Source organism: Erythrolamprus reginae, chromosome 2, assembly GCF_031021105.1.
Source record: "Erythrolamprus reginae isolate rEryReg1 chromosome 2, rEryReg1.hap1, whole genome shotgun sequence".
NCBI classification, from domain to species: domain Eukaryota; kingdom Metazoa; phylum Chordata; class Lepidosauria; order Squamata; family Dipsadidae; genus Erythrolamprus; species Erythrolamprus reginae.
Genome location: NC_091951.1, coordinates 139,765,335 through 139,791,878, shown reverse-complemented (window position 1 = coordinate 139,791,878; position 26,544 = coordinate 139,765,335). Strand labels below are relative to the sequence as shown.

At 38.8% G+C, this 26,544-nt stretch overlaps 1 protein-coding gene across 2 annotated transcripts in view; it reads right to left on the bottom strand.

The window, feature by feature from the left end:
- Positions 1-26,544, bottom strand: part of DNAH9 (dynein axonemal heavy chain 9) — a 285,097-nt gene that overhangs the window by 217,021 nt on the left and 41,532 nt on the right. Inside the window, exons 17-29 of one of the 2 annotated variants that reach the window (XM_070739679.1) lie at positions 26,058-26,482; positions 21,863-22,085; positions 20,576-20,742; positions 18,306-19,176; positions 17,030-17,160; positions 14,793-14,919; positions 13,378-13,530; positions 10,759-10,884; positions 6,802-7,041; positions 6,290-6,450; positions 4,228-4,384; positions 3,307-3,411; positions 1,863-2,020 (exon numbers count right to left, since the gene is read on the bottom strand). In XM_070739679.1, coding sequence (XP_070595780.1) covers positions 1,863-2,020; positions 3,307-3,411; positions 4,228-4,384; positions 6,290-6,450; positions 6,802-7,041; positions 10,759-10,884; positions 13,378-13,530; positions 14,793-14,919; positions 17,030-17,160; positions 18,306-19,176; positions 20,576-20,742; positions 21,863-22,085; positions 26,058-26,482 — 3,044 coding nt within the window. Of the gene's footprint in view, positions 1-1,862; positions 2,021-3,306; positions 3,412-4,227; positions 4,385-6,289; positions 6,451-6,801; positions 7,042-10,758; positions 10,885-13,377; positions 13,531-14,499; positions 14,654-14,792; positions 14,920-17,029; positions 17,161-18,305; positions 19,177-20,575; positions 20,743-21,862; positions 22,086-26,057; positions 26,483-26,544 lie in introns of those variants that run through there. The other variant, XM_070739680.1, reaches the window with a different exon arrangement.

The following is a 26,544-nucleotide window of genomic DNA, read 5'->3' as shown; positions in this document are numbered from 1 at the left end:
AATATAATGACTATCTTTTAGAGGCTGGTTAATTCATTCTTGCCTCTTTCTACATTTTTAACTTTTATTTACTGTTTTTATATTTTAATATTTTTAGCCCTTCCATGAGAGAGTTGACTGAATAGGCTTTTCTTAAATAAACTGCTAAATCACACTGCTTTCTTATTTATTCACATTCAACTGGTTTATTATCACTCATATTCCTGTATCATGTTTCCAAGGCAAAATTCCCCAAAATCTGACCCTGTGCATTTGATTTTTTTCTTTAACAGAAACAGGATTTTTACAACTGTCACCAGTGGACATCAATCTGTTGGATATGACTAGCGGTGGGCTACAAGCCAGAAAACTAAATTGTGGTCGCCGCGGCGGCTTGTGAGTTCTTACGGAACCAGTGCGATTTTGCTGCTGCACCTGTGGAGGAAGCAAAATCGCGCACAGAGCCGCAAGTGTGCCCGTGTTTCAGCACGTGCGGAAGCAAAAAACCTCACCGAAACACAGGCACATCTGCGGTTCCGTGTGCGATTTTGCTTCCTCCACAGGTGCAGCAACAAAATTGTGCTGGTCCCGCAAAAACCTACGATCCGCGGCAGCAAGCACAATTTAGCATTCTGGCTCATAGTCCAGCGCTGGATATGACAGCGGTTTTGAATGGCACAGGTCAAGGAAGGATTCTAGGGATTCTGCTTTCCTTCAGGGCAAAGCAGAACAATGTCAGATAGTCATTTGGGTGAAGTTGTTATCAATCTGTTGCCTAACTTTGCTTTATCTTGAAAGAGATTAGTAAGGATTGAAACAAAGTGTCCTGATATATTTGGTTTTATTTGACCAGTTAAGAGCTCTTAATCATCAAATAACTCAAGGCAGGATAACCTAAGGAAAACCCAAAAATTGTACAAAATGGATTTGCTTTGGAGGTCACTGTCCCATGCTACATAACTAACAAATATTCTTTGCACATTCTCTGTGTCAGCATTCCAAATAGCACCTGAGAAATAAATCAAGTCCCAATCCAATTCTCTCAATCAGAGCTCAATTTATTAACCATGTTATGCTATAGCCATTCCGATTCTGAATACTTCCCAGAATCCCACCTAGGTTAAGGTTCATCTTACATCCTCACAACCACAAGTTCATCACGAGAGCCAGTCCATGTGCAGGGGTTTATCAACTTCCTCTTCTCTTCAGTTGAGGCAGAACATACGGTGACCTTGGCTCGGAGAAAGGAATCTTTGGTTGTGTCTAGTAATTTTCCCACTGACTACTCACTACCCCTCCCATCCCCCCTTATGCTGTGGCAAACTCCACATGATGGCTTCGGCCTGACACTCTGTCAATTCTTTATTCCGGCCTGGTGGAATTTATGGCCATCTTTGCTGCTAGAGATAAGATTTAACACATCTCTGCACAGGACAGAATCTCCTGTACTCACTTGAAGAAAAAGAATCAATAGCTCCTGTGTTTCCACACTGCCCCCTTTATACTGTATGTCAATTCGGTGTCATAAACCTCCCCTCACATGAACTTTGAGGAGCTAGTGCCCGCCCTCCTTTTAACTGACAGGTCACAAGATAGCTCCAGAAGTACACTAAATTTATAGCAATTGCCATCACTATTACACGCTCAATTGTTTAGCAATTCTGGAAACCTTAAAACATTTTCTGTAAGCATTTTGACTATTTATAATGTGTTTTGCTGTTTTCTGCTACATTTGTTTTTGGTCTTTGTCCATTAAAACAATTAAAGTACACTACACTAAATTATGCTGAATTAAGTTCCACTAACTGTTGCCGCGAGAAATGAGGTAAATACTTTTAATAAACCACAACTATAAATTTCACAAAATTAGGGCATTGGCTTACCTAAAAAGAGCCTTTAAATTCTCTGGAAGTTCTGTACGTCCTGCATAGCCTGGATTCATAGTTATGAATATACCGACAGAAGGAACTAATTTAATGTCTTCTCCAAGGAAATTAAAGTTCTGTTTTTTGTCTCTTATAGCATCCTGTATGCTTTTCACCTGACAGTAAGAGAAGATAGTTTGTTAACAAGCTTAGCTGATTTAATAAAATGTATCAATATTTTAGAAAAAGAGAAATAATGGTTCTATAGATTTTATTTGATTGAGTTACCTGCTTAAAAGCTAATGCTGGGACAGAAATGAGTTGGCCATTATCTGCCCAAAATAAATGAGAACTTTTTAAAAATTGCATTTAAAATCATTTGATAGGCTGCAACTTGAAAAATACATTAAAAATAATTAAAGTTGAGGAATTCTTCAATCCTGTTTTTCAATTTTAATTACTTATCTATCATTAAAGCATAACATCAAACATAACAGATCTAAACTAAATTTTTCCTTAAAGTATTCAATGCCTGAACCTTAACATATCCTGTAGCAAAGATTTATTTTAGAGATAGTATCTCTTGAATATCTCCTCTTATTAAAGCCTTAAGAAAAAGACAGCTCCTTTCATTTCTATGCATTTTTAATCAAGTTCTGAATAAGAAGAATAAACCAGATGGAAGCAATAACATTCTAAAATCAAATAGCATTTGCATATTTTTACCAAGTTATTTCACCCCTAATTATTACCTACTGTCCTATAAAGCCTGTCACAATTTCAGCGTTATTAAGATGAAAAATACAAAGACAGGTGTCCTTCAGGAAAATTAACTCTAATTATAACTTTGAGAAGATACTCCTAATTCAAAAATGGTAGAGCTATATATTATCAAGATTATTATAGGCAACTTTGTGTCAAGCTGCTTAATAGTTATAATTACTGAATATTTCTATCCATTAATCATTAAAGAGAAATTCAGAGAAGATTTTTGGCCACGTATTATAAAGTTCTATGACTCTTTGCATCTTAAACTCCTTATTTCAAAAGATTAGAAATGTGGAAGAGATTTTTTTGAGCATTTCACAAATTTCAAGAAATAAGTGCAATTACTATCCAGATCTGGCAATTTTTCTGTAGATGTTTAATTTAAAAAATTTCAGCAATCCAGAAATGAGTTCCCATGAATAAAATATTTGAAAGTATGTGACAATTTCCTTAGGGCAAGCAAAAATAGTAAATTCCAATATTGGCTTCTACCAGAGAGGAAAAATAGCTAGCATGACTAAGAAACCTCCCAGAAAATGATGTAGAGAAAGAATGGATCATTTAGAAAGATCACTTACATTGAAATCCGTACCCAGATTTGTGATCAACATGGTCAAATGGGTCCAGTCTTTCGACTGTCCTGCTCCTCTGATTTTTTTTTTTAAATTGCATTTAGGACATGCGTTTTACCTACCTGTACAGCTACAACTGAGAGGACTTCAACGGAGATTCTGTTAAACTCATCAAAACAGCCCCATGCCCCCGTCTGGGAAAGACCTTTATAAATGTTCCCACATGACTGCAAGAGAGAGAAAGGTAGTAGTGAAATTACCCATAGAATCTGTTTAGTGAACAGCATGTAATCCATTTCCAACTTCATAAACAATTTAGGAGGTTCAGTAGACAGTGATTACACAAGATGGAAAGGAACATAGAAGTTGCACTGATAAATATGAATCATATGTGTTTCTCAAGTGTACATCTTTATTACTTAGGGGAATATTTCTCTCAGGGATATTTTTTCTGGTCCTTTCCACATAGCAGAAAGTTACCCATTCAAAAGAAGTATTAAAATTTTTATATGGTTACAATAGAAGAATTAGATCATTTTTGTATTTTAGATCAGGGGTAGGCAATTAATTTTGCCATGGGGCCACATCAGAAATTGGGATGGTTTTAGAGGGCCGGACTAATATAATTAACTCAGTTCTACCCAATACTGTAAAGACCCAGACCCTGGCCTGACCTAAACACACAGACCCACTCTATAGACCCCTAATTGTTTGCTTTACAGCAACACGGTGCACCCCGATCACTGTGCTGGAGTGTCCGTGTGGTTTCTATGCTCAGCCGCTCTCAGTAGGAAGTCGGGGTCCACTCCAGTGAGAGGATGAAAGAGCTCACCGCATCTGCCGGGACTCCTCCGGTTCCTGCTTTCCTCATGATTTATCAGGAAAGCAGGAACCAGAGGAGTCCCGGCAGACACGGTGAGCTCTTTCATCCTCATACTGGAGCGGACCCTGACCTCCGCGAACCGGTCACAGATAGCGGGTGGGCTGGTCACAGGTCTGCTTTAGATTGACACATTCAGTATCAATCATTTTTCGATCATTACCTTATAGTCCATTTGCTCTGAACAGTTGAACACATATACCATGATGCCAAGAGCTCGGCCCAGGTCTTTGGTTGTCTCAGTTTTCCCAGTACCAGCTGGTCCTGCAGGCGCCCCACTCATTGTTAGATGCAATGACTGTGTGAGAGTGATATAACATCTTCCATGTACAAAGAGAAGGGAAAAATAAGAAACAGAAATGAATAAAGTTGGCTGCATACTATAGAACAGAAAAGAACAGAATAGAATAGAACAGAACAGAATAGAATAGAATAGAACAGAACAGAATAGAATAGAATAGAATAGAATAGAATAATAGAGGTGGAAGGGACCCTGCAGGTATTCTACTCCAAGCCTCTGCTTAGGCAGGAAACCCTACATCACTTCAGACAAATGGTTATCTAATATCTTCTTTAAAACTTCCATTGTTGGAGCATTCACAACTTCTGAAGGCAAGCTGTTCCACTGGTTAATTGTTCTGTCAGGAGATTTCTCCTTAGTTCTAGGATTTTCCTTAGTTCTAGGTTGCTTCTCTCCTTGATTACTTTCCACCCATTGTTGGAACACTGCTATCATGTTTCACCTAGTCCTTCTTTTATTATTATTATTATTATTATTATTATTATTATTATTATTATTATTTATTAGATTTGTATGCTGCCCCTCTCTGAGGACTTGGGGCAGCTCACAACAACATAAACAGTGTACAAATCCAATTTTAAAATACAATTTAAAACCCTTATAATAAAATAAAATAATCACACAACCAATCAAACCATACACCAGCCTTGACAATTGGGGGGGGGGGTGTTAGTTTCCCCATGCCTGGAGGCAAAGATGAGTTTTTAATAACTTACAAAAGGGGAGGAGGGTGTGGGCAGTCCTAATCTCTGGGGAGAGTTGATTCCAGAGGGCCAGGGCCGCTACACAGAAGGCTCTCCCCCTGGGTCCCGCCAGATGACATTATTTAGTCGACGGGACCCGGAGAAGGCCAACTCTGTGGGACCTAATCGGCCGCTGGGATTCGTGCAGCAGAAGGTGGTCTCGGAGATATTCTAGTTCATAGATAGTTCCTGCAACTTTCATTTACTTCCATTTTTACTGATAACCCACCAATGGCTCCTTTATAGTTTTAGGTAGAAATAAAATAAACGCCATAGAAAATTTGTGAAGTGGAGATGGATTTGAGTGGATTACAATGCTGGAATAACATCAAGCAAATCAGTCTACATCCATTGTAACCATTTAGAAACAAAGTGAGTTGGCTTCTCTCTGATTAAGTAGGCAAATTAGGAAACACTGTGAAGCCTACAGATAATTATGAAAAAGGACCCTTAAAAAAACAAATATTTGTATTAAAAGATTTTAAATATTTCATTATTTTTATTGAATAAAAAAGCAGAGAAGAAAGAAGATAAAGAAAAGAAAAAGAAAATGAAAAACAAAAAACATGAAATGCACATGAGACTTCCAATTAGCAGTCATACTGTATGTAAACTCTAACCAAACTACCTGCTCCATAATTTCATCATCATTCTGTTCTTTCTATAACCTATGCTTTCTAAAAAATACAAACCACAAAAGTCTATAAGGGGCTTCCAGTCATTGATAAATGTCAACAATGACCATTCTGATAAAAGCAGTGCTATTTGCTTCATAGGCAAGTTATTTAAACCAGGAGTCTCCAACCTTGGCAACTTTAAGTCTTGTGGTCTTCAACTCCCAGAATTCTGGGAGTTGAAGTCCACAAGTCTTAAAGTTGCCAAGGTTGGAGACCCCTGATTTAAAGCATTGCACTGGGACATAAAATCCTCACATTTGTTCAATATCTTTCTGTAGTTCTTCTTTCAGGTCCAAGAAGAGAAATGTCTTTAAGAAAGACAATAGGTGGATCTGAATTAAAGCTCTTCTAATCAAGACTTACATGCACAACTTCCTATTGGAAGCGAAAATAATCCCGCCCCCGCCCCCCCCCCCCCCCACAAAAATTATATAACAACCATCCAAGTTTCATGGTACTTTATCAATAGTGTTTTCTCTCCCATGAAGTCATATAGACCCTTACCTGTCTGTTAGAGGAGTGATAACTAGCCGTGGCGTGTTCCCAAGGTATTCATAAGAATACAAGAACTGGGCATCACAAATATTTGCGTAACAGTGCTTCTCTTCTTCTGCCCACCTGTGTCGGAGTTGTGATAACCATAGAAAGACCTGTGCATTGTCCACCTTTAAGTGCAAAAAATGAATAATGTGAAACAAAAGATTCAGCCTAAACACAGATGTAAATCACAACTTTGATATCTTCTACTCCTTCTACTCCTCTCCTACTCTACATTTAAATTAGAGAAGCTCACCAAGAGTAATTTTTAACTGTCAGAAAGAGACCATGAAATTTCCATGCATTTAAGATCAAGATCAGTGAAAATATCCCTTGAATATAATCCCATTGCCACTTTAATAACTTATCGTTTTTATTTGCAAAGCCCAACCTTAACAAAGCAAGAACTACTGTATAGTTATCCTACGATAAACAATGGGCAAAAGCATCGGTGCTGTTCCTCGGGTTGCAGGACAAACCTTTTGAGCAATCATCTTCGCTACCACATCCCGAGCGTGCACATCAATGGTGCAGATGGTCATGATCTTCTGCCTGTCACCCTTAGAGAGGTGTCCAATGAGCATTGTGATCAGGGTGTTGAGCTGTGTCACTTGTTTCTTATAACAGTCCTTCATGGCATTTTCATAGCCTTCTTCCAGCCTGGCAAAGGCAATCCCAACCTCTGTGGTCCACCAGATTTGGGTACAGGTCAGTGCCACCTTGAAAAAGAAAAGCAACTTAACCTCCTTCACAAAGTCACTAGCTGGACCGATTTCTGTGTGTGTGCATAGGTGTATTTTCATTTGCAGAAAAATAAAATGGGAAATCTATCAGGAAGTAAAAAGTATACTTAAAAACAATATCCGCAGAGGCCTGCAAGCTACAACGCGTGATCAATTCCCCCAAAAAGCCACATGGGATTTATCACTTGATAAGAGTGTTTTATTTATTTATTTATTGCTCTATAAATGGCGAGATGTTACAACTGTATTAGCAGGATTTCGGAATTTCTGGTTTAGGTTGGGACCCATGTATTTGTTGTTCTAGCCATTTCTATTCCCTTTTGTATCATAACTTTTCCTAACTTTATGGAAAATATAAACAGGAAGGGGTGGAAACTCATTAAATAAAAAATTATAAAAGGAAGAAAATCAAGTCAAAGACCATGATAGATCAATTTTACATTCACATAAAGACTAAATAGTCAGGGTATAATCTAAAAGCTGAGATTAAATATTTCTGATTTTAAAGATATTTCTCGTTACCACCTGCTTTAGGTAATCTATGAGAAGCCAGTAAAAAAAGCTCATAAGAAGCATGAAATATAGAGCTTAATGTCTGTAAATGTCATGGGATAAAAACAGGGTGTTAATAAGTGTGAAGTAAACCATTAGGAGGGCATAATTATTTTTAAACGGCAACAGATAGAAAAGCTTGCACTGCGGACTTATGCAGAGAACTATGGGAAAGCTCTGAGATATCTACACTATTTCTTTTAAAAATGAGAAATAAATCAACCAGACTGTTCAATGTCCGGTATCTAAATCAAGTTTAGACTAGAAAAGCAACCTTTGCCCAGTATATTATAAAAAGAAAACTATTTTCCCTGAGCCCTTATTTATTAGATGCTTGGAGGAAATGGCTTTTCTTTGCTTTTTAAAGCAAAGCAAAAACTTCTGAGCTGTAAAGCCATTTGATAATCTTTCGTGGCTGGCAGCCTGATTCTTGTTGCACTGATCTGGCTCAAGAGCTATTAAAGTGGAAACAATGTTTATAGAGGGAGCAAAAAGGTTAAACATTTAACAGTTAAACTTTTACTGGTGGCCTTGGCTGTTGTTGTTTTTTTCCCAAGGTTTGGCGCTGATATTTTTTTTCCCCCACTGACTTAACACAAAAGCAAGGCTGCTGGCCCTGTAATAGAAACTTCATTTCCCATTATTTTTACAACAGTGCCTTTGACAATGACCCTTTAGGTTGTTCTTAATCTCTGAACTCTGATACATAAACCAGAGTCAAGCAAGATATCTGCAGGGTTCCTAATCCAGTGGTAGGATTCAATTATTTGTTTGTTTGTTTGTTTTGTCAATTACGTATTAGAGGTATACAAAGATATAACAGTGTTTATATACACAATACTAGTAAGAGAGAACCATTAGGACAGGGGACGGAAGGCACTCTGGTGCACATATGCATGCCCCTTACTGACCTCTTAGGAATTGGGAGAGGTCAACACTGGATAGTGTAAGGGTAAAGTTTTGGAGCTTAGGTGATGATACTACAGAGTCTGGAAGTGAGTTCCGTGCATCAACTAATCCGTTAGTTCAAAAAATTATTCAAAATAAAATTCAAAAAAATCTCTATTTTCTCCCAGGTGGGACCAGTCAGAGGTGGTATTTACCAGTTTTCCAAACTACTGCTGCTACCGCTACTGCTACCACTTCTACAACTGGTCAAAATCTGCTGAAACCCACCTCTGGTTCCTATGTTGTCATAAGCCATGACATGCTTGTTTGCTTTTGGCTCAACATGTTAATGTTAAAAAAATCATGGCTTAATGCAATGTGTAAATGGTAAAGGTCATATTTATTTAAATATCTTCTCTTAACCAACAAACTTGCTGAGCTCTAGAGAAAAGATGGACAATCTTTTGTTCAGGCCTGCTCTTAACATCTGGAAGGGATTGGAGTCATAGATTTGACTACACCATCTATTGCAGTGTTTCCCAACCATGGCAACTTGAAGATATCTGGACTTCAACTCCCAGAATTCCCCAGCCAGCATTTGCTGGCTGAGAAATTCTGGGGGTTGAAGTCCAAATATCTTCAAGTTGCCAAGGTTGAGAAACACTGATCTACTGTGATGATTTGAGGCAATTGAGAAATAACACAGGCAGCGGGCAGTTCAAACAGCCCCTTTATTGCTCCAGATTGCCCCATACACTCCCACATTTCTGGCAAGTCCCAGTGTAAAGTGATGACAAACACCCACACAGACCTCAAGCAGCCTCTGGCTGCAAATAGTCCAACCCAGGGCTGCACAGCAATAAATCCAGCAGGGCAAATCAAGGATTTCAGGAAGCAAAGGATCCAGGCAATTAGTCCAGAAAGCCAGAAAGAATACAAGGACTCTTGTAAAGTTCAAACATCGGCACTCAACACTTCAGGAATTCAGTATTTGTTCCCAACATATGCCCTTCCCCACAGCATCTCCTTAAGGTATCATTCCCCAGGTGTGCCTTGTGAAGACGGGCGGGGCATTCTTCTCCAGAGTAGTCTGCTCAGTCTGTGCTGTTCTTGCCTTCTGTGCTCTTGGATCGCAAGGGGGTGGTCCTCGCTCATCGCCTGAGCTTTGTCTCTCGTGTTCACTGCTTAGCCTCTCTTGGTCTTCCTGTCCCTGTTCCTCTCTGCCTACAAGCTGTCCTAATCCTGAAAGGCCCTGGCCTGACTGGTCCTGCCCTTCCCCATTTTTCTCTGAAGCCAAGGAAGCCTCCTCCCCAATCTCTGGCAGCTCCAGTTCCAGCTCAACTTCTCCCACAGTCAGGTTTATATTATTTTATTTATTTGTTTATTAGATTTGTATGCAACCCCCTCCGAGGACTCGGAGCGGCTTCCAACAAACAATACAGTCTACAAATCCAATATTAAAACTGAACATATTAAGAAACCCTTATTAAAAACAATCACACAACTCAACAACCATGCATAAAACGGGACAGCCGGGGGAATCAATTTCCCCACGCCTGGCAACATAGGTGGGATTTAAGAGTTTGCAGAAGGCAAGGAGGGTGGGGGCAGTTCTAATCTATGGTGGAAGCTGATTCCAGAGGGCCGGGGCTGCCACAGAGAAGGCTCTTTCCCTGGGTCCCGCCAAACGACATTGTTTTGTCGACGGAACCCAACGAGGTTCCAACAGGGGCATAGCAACCTACTAGGCTAAGATAGTAATTTACGAATAGATGGAAGAATTCCAGGAATTTTAACACAGAAATATGAATTACAGATTTTATATTACATACACATTATTCTTCTTCTTTTTTCTTTTGCAACACAGAATGCTACCAGTTTTCAGCAGTGGTGCTCCCGGGGAAGGGAGGGGGGGCACTGAGTATTAACGGGAAATTATTCAATATCTTCAAATAGAAGCTAAAGTGACTTTAAACTATGACTGATAGGCTGACCATATACAGTAGAGATGAAAAATGTTCCATATTAGAGAGTGTATCTGTCTATTCCATCAGTCTTCCATATATGCTGGACTTGCAGCAGCTGGCATTTTCAATCCACCGTGGCAAGCAACTGGCTGGGAAATCCAAAACTAACAATCCTATTTATCAGGACTGGAGGTGGCTTCTTGGGGAAAATTGGAGCAAGTATCATTTGCTCAAAAAAAAAAAAAACCCTGCATATTGTTCCTCAGAAGGAGAAGCAAAGCAATACCTGGGCAGGATAATCAAACAGCCACTGTTCCCTGGCCTTTTCCTCATAAGCCACCACAGCCTCTGTCATCTCATGCCTTACAGTGGCCCGCATGTGGTCCAACACACGGTTCAGCCAGCATTCCACCTAGAGAAGAAAATGGAAAAGTAAGTCAGTGGCCATTTATCTATCTATCTATCTATCTATCTATCTATCCATCCATCCATCCATCCATCAATCTAATCTATCTTATATATCATATCTTTATCTATCTATCTATCTATCTATCTATCTATCTATCTATCTATCTATCTATCTATCTATCCATACATACATCCATCCATACATCCATCAATCTAATCTATCTTATATATCATCTATCTATCTATCTATCTATCTATCCATCCATCCATCCATCTATCCATCCATCCATCCATCCACCCATCTATCTATTTATCTATCTATTTGATTGGCTGCCTTTCTTGTGGACGCAGGGCGGCTTATGGGATGAAATAAAAACAATAAGAATTGTACAATACAGTTAAAACGTTTTAAAAAGTAGTAATAAAAACCCAATTTAAAACAATCAATCATCCCTCATTCCTACTACTGGCTGGAGTGGAACTATCGCTCACAGTCCCAGGCCTGCCGGCATAGATGTGTTTTTTCACTGTATAATTTTTTTTATTTTTTTTCCTTCATACACTTTAGTACAATGTCAAATAGCTTCTATTTCCAGTACAATAAAATGCAGTAAGTGTATTTTGTTAGTAACTCTTGTATAATCCCACAAAAAAAATCATAATACAAAATTATTATCTTTTGTCCCTTATTGCAAAAAAATATATATTTATCTAATCTTGTCATCCAGCAATCACAATCATCATGTATTACCTCTCTTCATTAATGTTCCCTCAAATATATACTGACAAATAATATTTCTAACATTCTAATTAACTGATAGGCCACAGTGCCTCCTAATTCTCTTTACACATTTTACTTAAATCTAAAAAAACCCTATATCAAATCACAAAATTGAAAATACGGAACATTGAAAATACGGAAGGTAAGGAGATTGGGGGCGGTATGAATCTCTAGGTGGAGTTGCTTCCAGAGGACCGGGGCCGCAACAGAGAAGGCTCTTCCTCACAGACCCACTAGTCAGCATTGTGTGGCCGACAGGACCTGGAGATGGCTGACTCTGTGCGACCTAACCAGTCCCTGGGACATCTACAATGGGTCCTTCTCTGGAAATACCAAAGAATGTTGCTAGACACCAGATGTGGGTACCTCCCAGTTCAAACCAGTTTGCCTGAACCGGTAGCAAACCACTGGTGACATCACAGAGCCGGTATGGTCAGTGTCGGTCCATGGATGACGCCATCTTTTTTTTAGATTTCCTTGAGGATTTTCCTTTCTTCTGTGCATGTACAGAAACTGAGTTTCGGGCACTGTGCATGCATGGCCATCTTGTTGAGCTTTAGGGGGGGATTTTTTTTCTAAAAGTGTGCATGCACCTACGAGGCAAGGCCACGCGGCACAGGAGGAAACGAACCAGTGGCGAGGTAAGTTAGAACCCACCCCTGCTGGATACCCACCCTGGAACAGATCCCAATGGTTGCACCACCTGGAACTGGCCCTCTTGTTATCAAACTCCTTGTACCATAACCTCATATTGGGGTGAGAAGAAGTAGCTGAGAAGTAATATATATGTTTACTTCTTTATTTACAGAAGCAGAATTGCGTAGGTTTTTTCCAACTGAGAGCTATAATGTATCTTTCCAGAGGCCATGCTCCAAATGAGGTCAGAACAAAAATTAAATTAGACTCCATTTCCATTTCTTTAAAACTAAGTACTGTATTGTAAATATAATTATGCTCCAGACTCTCATTACATGTGGTATTATCAACTTTTGGGGGTGTCTAGTGTCCATTTCTAGGGCTTTTATGAGCCATAGATGAGGCAACTCTCCTTGATTAGCATTTTCTGTAGAAAATGTTGTAACTATTCATATTCCACCACAATTTATGAAAAGGATAATTCTATATTATTCTGAGCATCATCATCCTCATTATCATTATTATTAATTGGACTTTTATGTCGCCCCTCTCCAAGGTCAAATCAGTGAGGAAGCCTCCTATGGCTATTTGACTTCGACTCAAGAATTGAAACTAAACTTCATGATCAATTAAAGATAAAGCTGGACTCTAAATAACCATTGGTGGTGTGATGTTTCAAGTTGCCCATATGATCATTGCTTTGAAAGGCCATTTTTAAGCAAATACTTATTTAAAGCATTTTAGTTTATCCCCACTTGCCCCCTCCCACATCTCCAAATGTGGTTTTATAAAATATTAGCCTCAGAACAGATCTACATCTTAAAAGATCTAATACATAAAATTATTAAATTAGAAAGAAAAATACAGCCCTAGTGATAAAAACACAACCCTTCACATCACAACCAGCTCAGAAAGCATATTGGAAAGTCTGCCCTACATGACAAAGAAGGATGCTGACCACTCAGCACAATTTCTTTTCTTTCACTTTGTTTTCCAGGCTGCAGGAATAGTTGTCACAGGTGGCTTACTGTTCTCGCTCTCTCCCAAAAGCAATTTGTTTCTTGACACTCACTTACTTACCTGCCCACTGCAATCACATGGCTCACTAAAATCAACATATTCTTCCTCTTTACTGTACATCCCTAAACCCAGCTTGGTTGGGTTTTGCCCAGAATCCACATCAAACTTCATTTTGGCCATGTTATCAAAAAGTTTTGAGAGATGGCGTTGAACCTGCAAAATGAATTAGGATAAGTTGCTCATATTTCAAGGAACACTGAACTTTCCTACATTAGGCCCAAACGAGGACTTAAAGAAATATCAGCTTCCATCCACTGCTGGTGTATTCACTAAGACTACTCTTGTCAGGCTTTGAAACTAAGAGAAACACAACTTACACTTTTCTTAGTTAATTTTCATTTTCAGAGATCTAAATTTTAAAGAACGACCATCAACTATAATTGATATTTAACAGCTTATAAAAAGAATTTGGCAATCTTAAAATATATTTATGCAAAAAGCATCTCTCCCACCATATGATAAATTGTGTTTAAACATTCTTACCTGCCACAACTAAATCTTTCAATTGCTCTTAAAGCTTTGCTAGTTTAATATAAGGGACACTAAAATGAAATCACTGAACAGTTAATCCTCTCCGAGAATCAGTAGACAAAACTCCAAGACAACAATGGAAAACTGATATATAATATTTATTTTGATTTTACACCACATTTCTTTAAATAGGAATAAAATACAGAATTCAAAATGTTCCAGCTTCTACCAGAGAACATTTTAAGGCATTATTCTTCACTGAGTTTCTCTCTCCTTCTGATGCATTTAAACCTGCATCAGATAAAAAGGTTCTGGTGAATCCAAGGTAAAACTGAAGACCATCCTACTTTCTTTCTTCTCTCCTTTACTTTTATATATGCAAAAATAATTATATCCAGAAGGCAACAGTGGCCTGATATTAAAAGCTATTGTCCCTTGGCTACCACTATATTCGCACTTCTGATATCAGTGGATATGAATGCTTAAAGAAATAGCTTCAATTCATTTTCCACCTTATTCTTTCTCCACTACAAATGATACTTTTTCCAATGTGTCTTAACAAACTTCTCAATATCTATAGTCAACTGGAAAAGTCAGGCATAGTACAAAATATACAGCAAAATGTGGTGTTCCGCAATTTACTTGGCATACCTATTCTTCATCTCCAATGGTTTGCATAGGGAAACTTTTCACCTCTTTGCTCTCTCCTATTACAAACCAATGTTGACTTTATTGGAGTTTTGGGGAAAGAAAAGTTCTAGATGTACAGGCTGCCATCTAGTGGGAATTCAAAAATCCAACATGCCTTGAAAGGGAAGATTTATGGACAATGTCACAGAAATGAAAGAACAGGCTCTTTACAGCCAGTGTTGAGGAACTGAATCCAGCATATTTCCCAAAATGCCATGTTTACAACTGGGGAGGGGGGAATGGAAGTGACTTACCAGCTGTGGATTGGTGCCATTCGAAAGAATATCAAGTAAATCAGCAGAAGAAATAAAGTAAAACCTAGGGAAGGCCAATCTTTTGGTGTCTAAATATTCAGCCAAAGCTTTTTCACACAAAGACAATCTGACAAAATCAAACATAAAACAGTATAACTGTATGGAATAAACAGGAAATATAGCAATCTAAGTGAACCTGACATGCTGATACACATTTATCCAATTGCGCCCTCCTCCTAGGCTGTATATCTTAATATATTCACATTTATTGAAGTAATGTTTTATCCACTTGCATTGCACACTATATCTGATAATACATTTCATTTTTTAAAACAAGATTCTATTATTTTTTCCAACTCAAGAACTACTTTTGAATAGTTGGTCTGCATTGGGAGAAGTACATGCAAAGATCAAAGAAAAAGGAAGCCAGTACAAGAACTACAGGTGGTCCTTGACTTACAATTTGTCAATTAGAAATCATTTGAAGTTACGATATAGCTACGTGGGGGGTTCTTACAATACAAATGTGAAGGCAGTGCACCCACCTTCATCAAGATCATATGATGCTGCAAATTGTCAGGATTTGCAATCTGAGGTAATATTCTAGTTGGATTAGATTAGATTACATTTATTAGATTTATTGGATTTATATGCCGCCCCTCTCCGCAGACTCGGGGCGGTTACAGTGTTACAGTGGAAGGAATGCTGAGTCATGGTGGATCAGCAGAATATGCTACGACTTGATTGGTCAATACTTGTATATATTGTAATGCACCTTTGCATAGGTGTGGTCTGTTGTGGTTGGTTGGTTAGTGGTTGGTCTGTTCTGTGCGGTTTGTTATAATTTGTGGTTAGTAGTTATAGAGTCCTCTAGTGTAATAGTTTGATTAGGTGTTCTGTAATATAGTAAAGACTAAATAGTTTTGATACTAAGAAGAAGTAAAAGTCTTCTGAAGGAAGAACTCCTGCTGTAGTGTCTTATTCTGGAAACTTTCCAGTGCCTGATATCCTTCCCACTTCCAAAGCAATTTCTAAAATTAACTCTGACACAAATGGCCATAAATGTGACCCAGTTGCAGAGCAACCAAAGTGTAGTCACGTGAGCAGATTTTAAACTGGTTTTGCAAAAAAAAGGAGAGGGACATTTTTTTAAAGAATAAAATGGCTTTTAACAAAAGCATACCTATACAGTAGTCCCTCACTATACCGCGCTTCACCTACTGCGGCTTCACTTCATCGCGGGTTTCTGAGGAAGTCGATCGGCAGATTTAAACAGCCCGCCGAACTCGATCGGCAGGTTTTTTTTTAAAAAAAAAAAATCTAAAATTGTAAATACTGTATTTAAATACTGTATCTAAAATAAATACTGTGTGGGAAGGGTTTATAAACACTTAAAACAATGAAAACTACCAAACAATTACAATATAAATACTTAAATAAGTACTATCAGTTGATAAATTCCCCATCGCGGATTTCACCTATCGCGGCCAGGTCTGGAACGTAACACCAGCGATAGGTGAGGGACTACTGTAGAGCATAATTGTTTGGCTCAACAACCTTGATTTGTTTAACGACCATCACTAAAAGGATTATAAACTCTGCTTTGTTATATGACCAACCCTTTTTATGACCAGCATGAGTTACATGATTGGTAGGTTCCATTATGGCCATAATTGTGAGGACTATCTGTACATCTATTGTGCTTTAAGTTGAACATTAATTAATGAAAAGGGATTATTCTTCATGTTCAGAGAATAATAATAAAGCAGAGATAATAATGATGTTGGACTAAGAACTAGGAGGCCCAGGTTCCAATCCATAGCCAGTCACAGATACTGACCAAGTGATGCTGGGCCTGTCACTCTCCCTTAGCCCAATCTCCCACACAGGGTTGTTGTGGAGAAAATAGGTGGAGGGAGCACTGCCTTGATCTCCTGTAGAAAAAGGTGGGATTTTAAATCTAATAGACAAATGAATACTATCCTTTACAAAATGTTGGAATTTTAGGAGTTCTACTCATTTGGGGCATTCCAGAGCCCATGGACACAGGGCACCCACCTCTGTTTGTAAATGAAGAACTTAACTAATTTTGCATATTATCAGAAGAACAGTTCAAGTGACTGAAAAGTTATTTTAAAGCCAGATTTAATGGCTTTAACTCAGAAAAGGAAACTGTAAATAGGGCCATCTTTACCTACCTAGGGAAGCACACAATTCAGGTATGTGTATCAACGCACCTGTTTTGAATATTTTCTAGTTGCTCGTATAGCTGTGGCTTCTTAGTTGCCTCTATTACATTTGGAGTTTTCTCAGCATCATAAGCCAGTTCTTTAAAGTCAGCATCAATTCCCTCAAAACGTTTGGAATCCTATAAATGAAAAGACATGAATCTTGCCGATTTCTTGCACCTGTCTCTCAAATGTGTTTTTTATTATTACATATTCAAATCTTTTGAGCAGTGCCTTATCCCAAATATGCAACAGGATGCAAATCAAGATGAGGAATTCCTCTCCAAACATAACCCAGCCACACATTTAGTTACAGAAAACATAAATTCTAGTCTGGAAATTACAAGATAAGCAATGACCGTTTATTTAGCAAAGTCTGTGCATCAGCCATTTTATCCTTTGCAAGAACTCCAGCAACTTTTTATCACGGTATATTTGCATCCTTTACTTCTGCCCTCTTATGCAGCAGAGCTGCCTACATTAAATATTTAAAATCACTCATGTTGCTTTCACTGTCACAGTTTCCCCTAAAGAATTGTAATCCTGGGACTTGAATTGCTTTACTTGGTTTGGTACTGCACAGATTTATTAACACCACAATTCTAAGATTTCTAATACAGTGGTACCTCATCATACGAACTTAATTGGTTCCAGGAGGAGGTTCGTAAGGTGAAAAGTTCGTAAGATGAAACAATGTTTCCCATAGGAATCAATGTAAAAGCACATAATGCGTGCAAATCCTTCAGGAAAATCCCAAACTTTAGAAGGGAGGCGAACAGAGGGCAGGGAGGAGCAGCTAAAGAGGGCGGGTGGAAGACGCAAGGCTAGGCTAAAGGGTGAGTGGGAAGGAAGAAAGGCAAGGGGGGCGCCCCTCCCTTTTCTTTCTTCAAAAGACACCGTTTCAGTGCCTTTGCAACCACGTTGTTCTCTGCAAAAAATTTCCTCCCCCAAGTTGCCCCTCCCTCCTCCCTTTTCTTTCATAAAAAGACACCCTTTCAGTGCCTTTGCAAGCACGTTGTTCTCTGCAAAATCTTCCCTACTCCAAGCAAGCCCTCCCTTTTCTTTCTTCAAAAAAGGGGAAAAAAAGAAACCCCTTCATCCCAGCAGCAGCTGCTTGGGTTCGTAAGGTGAAAATAGTTCGGAAGAAGAGGCAAAAAAATCTTAAACACCGGGTTCGTATCTTGAAAAGTTCGTTAGAAGAGGCGTTCGTAAGATGAGGTACCACTGTAATTGCTCTCTGACAGCTACGTAGTATTTCCCATAAAAAGGGAATGATGATTTTTACCTCAGGAAGTTGCGCTCGGATATCTTCTGACCCAATGAATATGCTTTCTAGGTGAGACCAGCTCCGTTGAACTTCAAACCAGATGGAAATGACCGAGTCTGCTGTAGACAACTTCCTCTGCCAGGAAGACACTTCCTCTAAGAAAAAAGCAATGTATTTGGATGTCATTAAGTTTTGTAACTGCACCTGGTTGTCTTCAAGAGTCTCAATGAGCTCTTCATCTGATTTCAACAACGGGACATTTGTGCGTGAATGAGGTTCATACTGGAACTCCATGCTAGCCCAGGTTGTTTTCAGTTCTTTCACAACTTTCTCCATGCTCATTTCTTTCATGGCTTTGTCAACGATGCTCCGAACTTCATCTTCGAAATTGTGCAAGTTGAGTTTGAGCAGGTCTGCCAAGGTGGTGTCGGCATCCATTGTGAAGTACACGCCTGTCGCTTGCATCAATTGATTCCAATGCCTCTCCCGGATGGCAGGATTTTGCAGTTCCGACACTGCCCTCAAGGAGGTCAGGGTGTTTTTCACCCTGTTATCCAACCCTGAGAAAGCATCCCAAGCTCTCATTTCTTTATCCAAGTTCCGGATGCTTTTGGCAAACTTTTTGCATTCCAGTTCCATATTTTCAACATTAATGTCAACCCATTTTGTGGCTTCCCATTCATTCATGCTAGAGATCACTATGGAGATCATATCCCAGAGTTCTTTAAGAATGCACATTTCCTTTCGGCACTGTTTGAGCTGCTTGTAGTCTGGAACATTGACTTCAAATAAATCTCCTGACTTATAAATTGAGGTCATGGTGTGTTCCATTTGCTGCAGCCCTGCATGGGAGGCATCTAGCATTTCATAAGGGTTTGTTGCATCAAATCTAGGAAGCAAGTTTTAACTCAGTTTAATCATTTTTGTGTGCTTTTCTTCCTTAAAAATGCAATGAAATGCTAAACATTAATGACTAGTGTGTAAAATTAGAACAAGTGGAAATTAAAGAATATGGTATGTCCAACTGCATAGGGATGAAATATAAACCAGTGTTTCCTAACCTTGGCAACTTGAAGATATCTGGACTTCAACTCCCAGAATCCCCCAGCCAGCATTCGCTGGCTGGGGAATTCTGGGAGTTGAAGTCCAAATATCTTCAAGTTGCTAAGGTTGGGAAACACTGATATAAACAACTGTCATTTGTCTCCACCTCACAATTTCCTCTGACTTGTTATGCCTGCTCCTATCTTTCCTGAATGTTGATTCGAAACAATTTCGGAACCATAGACTTTGCACCTGGGGGGAGGGGGACTAATAAAAGACAACAACACAACATATTAAATTTAAACCCCAGAAAGCTGTCTATAAAAATTACAGGCTAGACTCTCTTTCAGAATTATGCATCCTGAAGTAAGATTAACTGTGCAGCAAAAGCCAGAGGACAAAGGTCAGAAGAGTGGCTTTTTAGCAATTAACTGACCAGAAAATTTCAGGAGAGAGTTGGGTCAAACTGAGGTGCCAACATCATTTAAGTATTTCACACCAAGCAAGGAAAAGGCCAAGACCAATGCATTAGAACTGCAAGCATAACGTAATGGCAAATAAAAGGTAAGATATCAGCAATTACCCATGCCAGGAGCAAAAAGACGCCACATGCCTATCTTTCAATGATAGGTAAGGTAAAGGTTCCCCTTGCACATATATGCTAGTCATTCCTGACTCTAGGGGGCAGTGTTCATCTCCATTTCAAAGTCCAAGAGCCAGCACTGTCCGAAGACATCTCCATGGTCATTTGGCCGGCACGACTAAATGCCGAAGGTGCACGGAACGGTGCTACCTTTCCATCAAAAGTGGTCCCTATTTTTCTACTTGCTTTTTTTTTTACGTGCTTTCAAACTGCTAGGTTGGCAGAAGCTGGGATAAGTAAAGGGAGCTCACTCCGTTATGCAGCGCTAGGGATTTGAACTACCAAATTGCCGATCTTTCTGATCAATAAGCTCAGCATCTTAGACACTGAACCACCACATCCCTCTCTATTACAGATATGGAAAGATGCTTTTTTTAAAAAAAGTAACTGTTTTAACCTTTTCTTGCTACTGTATTTGGCATTGAGAACACAAGAACTGCAATAACAGGATAATGATTCCGGTGCAAAGAACAAGCCAAATAAATGTGCCGCCCCATTATACAGATGATTTAATCTCTTTATATTATCATCAGACAAATATATGTTACCTTCAGTAAACCCACAAGACTTCCATTGCTTCACAGCAGTGATTTTCCCTCACCTGAAAGGCGCCTCTTTACAAAAACTTTCACGGAATTTATTCTGCTCCACATCAAACAGAGCACACTTCCTGCGAAGAATGGCCACTTCATTTGCCTGCAAGGGAGCCACCTGCTGTTTCATATTTATGGCCAACTTCTTCACGTTGTTCCATTTTTCTGGCAGTTCCTGGAAGCAAAAAAATAAATAAATAGAATTATGGTGGTCGCTAAAAAAAAATTTATTTTGTTTCTAACAGAGGAACCATGCTGTTTAGGTACTTTGCTAGTTACAAGTTTTCCTCAATAAACATTGTTTCCCCTGCTTTTTTTAATTAGAGAAAATCTACATCTTGCATCCCATTAAGAAGCAGGGAATAATTTTTCATGGTCCTCAGTACCCCTCACTGTCTTCCTATTTATCCTACAATTCATATTTCTGTATCATGATCTTAATGCATGTTATTAGATTAGTAACAAGCAAAGAAGAGGTCTTTAAATAGAATAAATGTGGCATGTTTTTAAAGAATTATGTCAACAAAAATTAACTTTGAGCTACCATTTCAACAGAAGAAAAGCAGTTAAGGGGCTCAAGATCTTGATGTTTTCTAGCTTTCTAGCTTTCTCTCTCTCAATTCAATAGAAAGGCTATGTAATACAGATATATCTGGGCTGCAGGATCCATTGGTAATATTTCTACCACCTTCTACCGCACGAATCCCAGAGGCCGATAAGGTCCCACAGAGTTGGCCTTCTCTGGGTCCCATCGACCAAACAATGTCGTTTGGGGGGCTCCAGGGGAAGAGCCTTCTATGTGGCAGCCCCAGCCCTCTGGAATCAACTCCCCCCAGAGGTTAGAACGGCCCCCACCCTCCTTGTCTTTCGCAAATTACTCAAGACCCACCTTTGTCGCCAGGCATGGGGGAGTTAGGATATTCCTTCCCCTAAGCCATTACAAGTTATGTATGGTATGTTTGTGTGTGTGTATGTTTGGTTTTTATAATAAGGGTTTTTAGTTGATTTATTAAATTGGATTGTTACATGTTGTTTTTTATCATTGTTGTTAGCCGCCCCGAGTCTGCGGAGAGAGGCAGCATACAAATCCAATAAATAATAATAATAATAATAATAATAATAATAATAATAATAATAATAATATAATAATAATAATAATTTGCTAAGAATTTAAAACACCAGTCCTAACTCACATTGTGAGAACTTGTTCGGAATAGGTAAAAAAGAGAATGGTGTCCATAAATCAATCAGTGAGCTTTTGCTGGATTTAGGATTCCATCTAGGATTTCACTCACCTCCAGTTGCCTATAGACATCCCCAGGCAATTCTTGCTCATAATTCTTCAATAATTCAATAGTTTGTTTCAAGGGCTCAAACATCTCATCGGTGCTGGACTGTCTATCTTTAACAGCCATCAGTTGACCCATCACTTCCACCAAACCTTCATAATCTCCTTTCTCCAACTTTTTGTTCAAACCTTTCTCAGCAACCTTTGCAAACTCCTCAAGGTCAGACAAACTAAAGGCAGAGCAGAGGAAACAATCACAGAAAAAAAACCCCAATATGTTGAGAACAATAAATGTGATAACAAATTATATCATCCTTCAAGCAAATAACTGGAGGAAATGTTTACCTTAGCAAAATAAAAGTGGGGGAGGGGGGAGAAGAACCATCCTGGCTGCCAAATTATAACGGCTCCTACTTAGCAAATCACCTGAACCAAAAAAAAGGGTAGCAATGCAATCCTAAATCTTGGAGTGGGGGGGGGGGGAGAGAGACCATGCATGAAAAATGAGCTGTTAATTAACAAAGCCCAGGTGCCTAATAAGGGCTAGGACAAACAAGGGAGGCAGGTTACCCACAGCATCTTTTCTCTTTTTTGAAATTGAAACTTTTTGTATGTTTTTCATCACAACCTTAGGGAAAACATGGAGAAAGAAATGGGTGCAGTCCTTGGATCTTAGAGTAATTGAAAGAAGTGTATAATTATTGGATTGATTGATTGATTGATTGATTGATTGGTTGATTGGTTGCTTGGTTTGGTTGCTTGATTTATTTATTTGTTTATTTATTTATTTATTTATTTATTTATTTCTTAGATTTGTATGCGGCCCCTCTCCGGAGACTCGGAGCGGCTCACAACAGCAAAACAGTACAAACCCAATATTTAAAACAATTTAAAACCCTCAATATAAAAAGCAATCATACATCTCATATAAACCATACATAAAGCAGAAACGGTCCAGGGGAATCAATTTCCCCACGCCTGATGGCAGAGGTGGATTTTAAGGAGTTTGTGAAAGGCAAGCCTCTGGAGCCTGGGGAGGGCAAAACATGAGCCTACTGGGCCCACCAGAAGTTGGGAAAGAGGCTATTTCTGGCCTCCAGTGGGCCTCTGGGGGGTAGGGAAAGTTGTTTTCACCCTCCCCAATCATTGAATTATGGGTGTGGGCACTCACGCGGGCACGATAGCAAGCACACTCTCTCTTTTGGCACCCAAGGAAAAAAGGTTTGCCATCACCGGTCTATCCCTAATAAGAGCAGATAAGATGCACCTTTTTTTTGCAAGGCTCTTCATTATTAAATAATGGGGGGTTTTGGGTAGTAACTAAGGCATGTGAAACTCATGGCCCGCGGGCTGGATGCATCACGTTCTGGCTCCGCCCCCACCCAGTTTAGCGAAGGGGGGGAAGTGCCAATATGTCAAGTGATGCCATCGTGGTGATGTGAGTTAGGCACCAAACTAGAAACTGGGAGACTGTAAATACTAGTCCAGGCACAAAACCTTGGACCAGGCACTTTCTCCCAGCTCTAGGAAGGAGCTAGTGGCAAACCACTTTGAAAAAACCTTGTCTGCAGGGATTTTTCCGCGGAGTTTCTGAGAATTGGACACAATTGAATGGATGAAGAAAAATACATTATTTATTTTAATTGAGATCTTTCCTGAAAAGTAGAAAAGTGGGCTATAAAATATATAAATTGGCACCATAGATACTAGGCATGCCCATGAATCTTTTGAAAAACATATGTCCTCACCAACACCGAATGCCTATCAACCAGCAAGATAGTCTTAAAAATGGATTGGCCCTGAAATAAATCTGAATTCAAACTCCATTTGAAATGAAGAGGTGGATCCAGGAGATATTGATCTACTCTTTTAGTAAGGTATGTGAGAACTGGTTTTCTAATGTTAAGTGTTAAACAAAGGTCACTATTATGCCATCTAAACATAATTTTAAAAGCTATATATGATCCTTTTGGGGGGGGGAGGTTAAACTTAACTCAACAACCCTTGGCCAGGCTAGAGGTGGAGTCCCAGCCTCCAATTCACAGTAATACATCATGAAATGCCCACTACTGGAAAGCCACAGCAGCAAATCGTTCTCTCTTTAAACCACATGGTCGAAAAAGGACTATATGGCTTTTTTCCCATTCTAAAGAAAGAATAGCAGCTTAATCTTCTTCTTTTTTGCACTGAAGGAACTGAATAATTGATTTGACAAAATGAATCCCTTCTACTCAGAAAAAAGATCCCATTTTTAGAAAACATATTTGATATGTTTATTTTTCTTTCCACTAAAAGAAATGGCCAATTGCTTACAATATTCCTTGAGCTCATTCTTTTCCACTCTTGAAGGAAGCTGAAATCCAAAACATGTTAAATGTATGTATTCAATGTTAATATAAGTAGGACAAAATGCCAGTAACTCTACATAACTCCTGAAGTTCCTAATTACTTGAAAAACGATGACACGATCTTCTCTTGGGAATAATCAGGCATTCTCATTTAGCATTTTTTTTGACGATTCTATGCTCATAATTTGGAAATATAATTAGTGTCCCTCACTTTCTCCAAGAATAAACTACAATTACGGCATGATATTTCCAGCTATATCCCGCAAGACCTCTCAGAGATTGCTGTACTATAATCCCTTTAACAAGGATTCAGTCATTGTCATTTGATTATTGTTTTGCTGGAACAATTAGTCATGACATTTAAAGCATAGCCATGGGAGTACACAAAAATAGAAAGGACTTTAAGCCAGCATTGAAGACATTTAATGATGACATTGCTTATCCCTTCAGATCATGAAATTATGCATAGGATGAGGCAATTACAAGAAAGAAAGAAAAGAAAAAACTAGCAAAGAATCCATCAAGCTAATGGTTCTCAGATCATTAGATTACAGAGTAAGATTACAATTTCCATAATCAGACCTAACTTTAGGAAGTGCTCCAGCTGGCATAGTTTAGAAAATATGAGATTCAATTAAATACACAGTAGCACTTAGTAATTACTGTGATTCTGGAGGTGAAGGGCCTGCAAAACTGTGACAAACAATGGCTAATCGATTCCAAAGATTTGAACTTTCCTATCTTGATCTAAAGGTAGTTTGTATGCATCAGGTCCAATCTACTGTTACTGCCTGCTGTTTAAAGCAACTTGGGAATAAATTCTTTTATACTGTCTTCTTTGAAAAAAAAGTAATGATCAACTGATACTGCTCTACTTTTCTATTTAACATTTCAATTTTACCACTAATAAAACATTTCCTAGTCTGCCTAATCATCTCAGTCTTTGACGCTTCCTTAATAAAATCTTTGAAACAATAATTAGTACACGTTATATTCCCTTCTTTATTTTTGTTAAAATTAAAAGCTTTTAATATTTAGAATATTTAGAATCAGCATGCTATCCATGTATTAGGCATTGGTCATGCTAATTAAACAGTTTTTCCCCCTTTGGAAAATGTGTAATTGTTTCCCCGTAGTTTCTTTTTTCTCATGTCTATAACTTTGGAATTGTAATAATTGCAATTGCCTGAACTAATTCTTCTCATTATTTGTTAGTGTGGGTATTAATTGTGCTAATTATTCCAATCATATGTGAATTTTAATTCCCCCCAAGTAGAAATTACTCCAGCAAATAGGCATTTGCTATATATACAATGTTCACTTAAAAGATCACTGAAGTAAAATCTCTGAAACTGACTCAAAGACAAATAAGCACAGGTCATTCCATGTGGGAATAGAAGAGCTGGTTTAAAGAAGTCTGATTGAGAACATTACACCCACAGTAATTTTAAATCAAGTTCAGGAAACATGACATTCAACAGAATCCTAAAGAAGAAAAACACTGTGATTCACAGAACATCAAACCAATCTACCCTGGGTCAGGTTTTATAACACACGCATGAAAAATCAGTGGTGTTACGATGAGAGGAAATGGGCCAAACTACAAGATATTCTTGGACTTTTTCTTAAAAACCACTATTCTTTTGTACAATTTACATCTACTGGACCTATTTGTCTCCTGACTGAAAATAAAAAGAAGGAAACCACAATGGCAGCTAATTAAAAAATTTGTTGATGTACACTGGGGTGCCACACAAAAAAAGCTATGGGTCTGGATATTCATCCATTCCTTTTTTTAACCACATTTTCTACTTAACACAAGGGACCTAAGAGGAGCAAGAAAAGTAGTGGTACCTGTGGGTTACGTGATCAATGAGATGCTGCTTGAACATGAAACTCCATTTTTTAATTACACCCAGAAGAGATGCTTTGAAGTAACGGGCATCCACTTTCATCCAGCCGTCAAGCACGCAGACTGGTTCCAGTTGGCTCACTTCTTCATAGACCCTCTCATATGAGTCTATTTGCCCTCTGAACTGCTGAAGTGTTGGAGGGGTCTCTGGGACTCCTTCCTCCGCATGGACTTCTATCTCCTCTGCAGTGAGAACGTGACCATATAAGAGGAACTGCCGTAAGAATTCCTTTCTGTCGTCCACATAAAGATAGGAGTAGTGGTCAAAGGAACTGCGGTAGTCACAACAAGCTGAGATCATCTTCTGGACACGCTCCATTAAGCTTTGGCGCATGTCAGTAAGGTCAGACATCTCCTCCATGTCAGCCTGTCCGGAGATAGAAATATAACCCTGAATTAAACAGAAGCGTGGAGGCATAAATTCACACA